Source organism: Echinops telfairi, unplaced genomic scaffold, assembly GCF_000313985.2.
Source record: "Echinops telfairi isolate 266 unplaced genomic scaffold, ASM31398v2 ScPeMD7_655;HRSCAF=1070, whole genome shotgun sequence".
Taxonomy (NCBI): domain Eukaryota; kingdom Metazoa; phylum Chordata; class Mammalia; order Afrosoricida; family Tenrecidae; genus Echinops; species Echinops telfairi.
Window position 1 is genome coordinate 15,229,927 of NW_022104553.1, and position 4,364 is coordinate 15,234,290.

At 44.0% G+C, this 4,364-nt stretch overlaps 1 protein-coding gene across 2 annotated transcripts in view; it reads right to left on the minus strand.

Moving 5' to 3' along the window:
* The window catches only part of ZNF135 (zinc finger protein 135), a 15,338-nt gene continuing 10,974 nt past the window's right edge, over positions 1-4,364 (minus strand). For both annotated transcript variants that reach the window (XM_045292335.1, XM_045292334.1), the window contains exon 3: positions 1-2,587. In XM_045292335.1, the coding sequence (XP_045148270.1) occupies positions 904-2,427 (1,524 nt within the window). In that variant the 5' untranslated portion in view covers positions 2,428-2,587 and the 3' untranslated portion in view covers positions 1-903. The remainder of the gene's footprint in view (positions 2,588-4,364) is intronic.

Below are 4,364 nucleotides of genomic sequence, written 5' to 3' on the forward strand. Positions count from 1 at the left end.
TACAACTGATGTATGGATTGCTATAAGAGCTGTAATAGCCCCCAATAAAATGATATTTTTAAAAAAGCCCTCTCACAATCTGAAATTCCATGGAAGTGAATCTACATTTCAAGTTTTTCCACAACAAACTTTTCAGTAATATTGCATATGGAGATTAATTTGTTACAAAATAATGCACTGGTAGTTAAATCTGCTTAAAGTATGAGGCCTTAAAACTTTGTGATTAAATTATACCATTTTTAATCCCATTTTCTCACAGATTTTTGAAGCTCCCTCATATGCTCACTGAATAATTTATATTTAAATCAGAAAGCTTTAATAATAAATCAGAAAATGCATTGTGCTGAGAGTTGAGTATCTGGTAATCCATAAATACATTACACTTCATTCGAAACACATCCCACCATATTGATTTCTTGGGAGAATGAGAGTCAATTACATCATTCATAATTTACACTGTCACACTAAGGACATAATGTGAAGTAATGTTAATTTTGGCTTTATTTAATTTGGAAAGGCATTTATTGCATTTCTCGCCACTTTGAAATCTGGGTGGAATATGGTGAATCTTTGGAGAGAAGCCATCCCCAGATTTGTTGTTCTGTTTCTATTATAGATTTTTATCATCTAACTTAGAGGACACTCACTCATGGTTGAGACTTTAAACATTACTCATCTCCATGTGTTTACTTACTGTCAGATCTTATATATAAGCTAGGGCTAGGCATTCCTATAATCATTTCCATCGGTGTGAACTCTCTGAGGGTTGACTGGGGTACACAGTGTGTGAAGATTTAGTATTAATGTTTGTGTTGTTTCTCGTCAGTGTGACTGGGAGAAGTTGAAGAGAACAAGAACTATGGCTTAAGGCTTCCCCATAACCCCACCACTAGCAGGGTGGGGCTACCCAGTATGAGTTCTCTGGTGCTTAGTAAGGGAGGAGCTGTGTGTGAAGGCTCTCCCACAGTCTCTGCACTCATACGGCTTCTCTCCAGTGTGAATCCTCCGGTGCTGAGTGAGGTGGGTGCTCTGCCTGAAGGACTTACCACAGTCCTGACATTCATAAGGCTTTTCCCCTGTGTGTGTTTTTTCATGCTGGCTGAGTGATGAGCTGTGACTGAAGGATTTACCACATTCATTGCATCCATAGGGCTTTTCCTTGGTGTGAAGCCTTTGGTGTTCTATAAGAAGGGAGCTCTGGCTGAAGGCTCTGCCACATTCATTACATTCATAGGGCTTCTCTCCTGTGTGGATCCTCTGATGCTGGACAAGGGGGGCAAGCTGGCTGAAGGCTCTACCGCATTCATTACATCCATAGGGCTTTTCTCCAGTGTGGATCCGCTGGTGTTTAGATAAAGATGAACTGTGGCTGAAGGCCTTGCCGCAATCATTACACTCATAGGGCTTCTCTCCAGTGTGAATTCTCTGGTGCTGAGTGAGGTGGGTGCTCTGCCGGAAGGCCTTCCCACACTGGTTGCACTCATAGGGCTTCTCTCCAGTGTGTGTTCTTTCGTGCTGACTGAGTGATGAGCTGTGGCTGAAGGTTTTCCCACACTCATTGCACCCGTAGGGTTTCTCACCTGTGTGGATCCTCCGATGTTCAGTCAGGAGTGTGCTCTGACTGAAGGCCTTTCCACACTCACTGCACTCATAGGGCTTCTCTCCGGTGTGCGTCCTCTGATGCTGAATCAGTGGGGTGATTTGGGTGAAGGCTTTGCCACACTCATGGCACTCATAAGGCTTCTCCCCAGTGTGGATTCGCTGGTGTTTGGTCAAGGATGAGCTGTGGCTGAAGGCTTTGCCACATTCTCCACACTGATAAGGCTTCTCTCCAGTGTGGATTCTCAGGTGCTGGGTGAGGTGGATACTTTGCCTGAAGGCTTTCCCACATTCACTGCACTCATAGGGCTTCTCACCTGTATGAGTCCGCTCATGTTGGCTGAAGGAGGATCTGAAACTGAAAGATTTCCCACATTCACCACACTCATAGGGCTTCTCGCCTGTGTGAGTTCTCTGGTGCTGGATCAGTGGGGCAATTTGGTTGAAGGTCCTCCCACACTGATTGCACTTGTAGGGTTTCTCACCAGTGTGGATTCTCTGGTGTTTGGTGAGTGCTGAGCTGTTTCGGAAGCCTTTTCCGCATTCATGACATTCATATGGTCTCTCCCCTGTGTGTGTCCTGTGGTGTTCTACAAGGGCTGAGCTGTGGCTGAAGGCCTTTCCACATTCCCTACATTGATAGGGTTTCTCTCTTGTAGAGGTTTTCTGGTGAGCATTAGAGTCTGCTTTCAGTTTCTTTTCAGGTAGTCCCGACATATGGGGATCTTGTCTCTCAGGAGTCATTGGTTGTGTTGAGAAACTGGCATTTGGATGCAGGTTTACTCCAAACCCATTGCTCTGTTGCTGTTCCTGAGCAAATATTTTCATAGGTGTGATAGCAGCTTGCACCACACAGTTGTCTGAACTGTCACACTGAATACTCTGTGTGAATACTCAGGAATCTTTTTTCCCAGGACATCATGACATAGTTCTTCAGAGATGTCTTGCCATAGAGTTGAGAGTTTCACTTTATGTCTAGTTCCTAAGCCTGAAAGATAAAATGGAAATGTTCCTTAGTGCCCTTTGTAGAACAAAAAGAATTTTGCGGTAGGAGGAGTGGATGAATAAAACTGATGACTTTGAAGGGTTCAAAGCACAATTGACTTTGGCCACTTTAAAATGGGGCCTTGCAAACCAGGGAAAGAAAATTTTCAGGGGGAAGTAGAGTATTGGGAAGAAATGGGGGCTAGAGGCATGGCCGGAGATTGCAAAAGAAGAAAAAGGTTGCGGAGGCAGCATATTGGGAACATGTGGACAGATGTGCCAGCTTTGCATGGTGCAGAGTGACACTGCAGAATCACACTGTGGATACGCAAGTCTTCACAAGGTCAGGTACTGATAGAGGAAAAGGTGTCTCATGGGAAAGGATCACCATGGCTATCCCTCTGGTCATGAAGGTCTGTTCCTTTTCCAGACGCATTCTGCTGTTCTGTCACTGCATCCCAGATGTAAAGAAGCCCATCTACTCAGAGCTAGCTGAAGCGTCCATAAGAGGATTGCTAAATGACCTGTGGTGTCTTTGAATCTGGTTTACTTTCCGTGTAAGTGGGGACACTTTGAGAGACTTTTAGGCACTTCAGTGAACATTACACCTACACCCACAGCAAAAACTCAAGACAGGATGCTTGAATTCATGAATAAGTAACTGTATTCTCTCTTCATTCTCCCTAAAAGGTCTGCCTTTAAGTCTAGGTACCCAGTCTTCCCCAGGTCACCACAGCCTTAGTGCAAGTTTGTACCCACCCTCCTCAAAATTTGCTTTGAGGTAGTTATTTAAAATCCAGAAACAAGAAAAAACTAATTGACAAAAATAAAAATTGAGGTTAATATTGGGGATTGGAATCATGATGGGTGAAGACTTAGAGCTTTCTAGCGAGTTAGAGATGTACTTTGTGTGGTTTTCAATGATTGTGGTAATTTGTTGAGAGCAATAGGAAGCTAATACATCGAGTAAACAACATTCATGACTTCTGAATGACAAGTCTCTGCTAGTCATTTGTAGGATCGATGACAACATAATAAATATTTGCAACCAAAATGACATGAAGATAAGGGCCAATATACATAAAGCCAACACATAAAACTCAACCAGTAGCACCAGAGCCCTAGCCCTTCCAAGAGGAGTTCCTCAGCTTTCTGCAAAGCCGTGCCTCACCTCTAATCATCAGAGTGGATGCAGAGTGTCACTTTCCTGCTTACCAGACTACAAGCATTTTTAAGGGCTAGTGAGTGCTGTGGGAAAAGGCTTCTACCACTGGGGAGCAAAACTCTGAAGCACTTCCTTGGAAGGTATTTTGAAAATTTGTGAGCAAACACAAAAGATGGTGGGTTTGAACTGATGATCTTGAGGCTAGCAGCCCAAAAACCTAACCCATTAACTCCCTCTGTCCCTATAGATAAGGATAAAAACAGCTTGCAAACATGGGGAGATGGGGCCCATGGAAGGGACAACATGCATAAGGTGCAGGGAGGCCTGGGAACGGCATCTTCACAATGACAATATTGTCATGTACGCCATGCGGCCTAGGGAAAAAAAAAACATGAATAAACTCTCCAGTCTTCTTGGGGCTGGGAAAATAAGTGCTGGTAAGGCAAATCATATAGAAGCAGTAGCTCTTTAGACACAACTTAAACTTTACTCTTCTGTTCAAAAAATATATATGAAACAGATCTCGCGTGCTCTGTGGTAGGCACTAGGTTGAGAGGTTTACAGGATACTTCACTTGATCCTCACTGTGGGGATGCTAATCCCCCCCCCCCCCCCC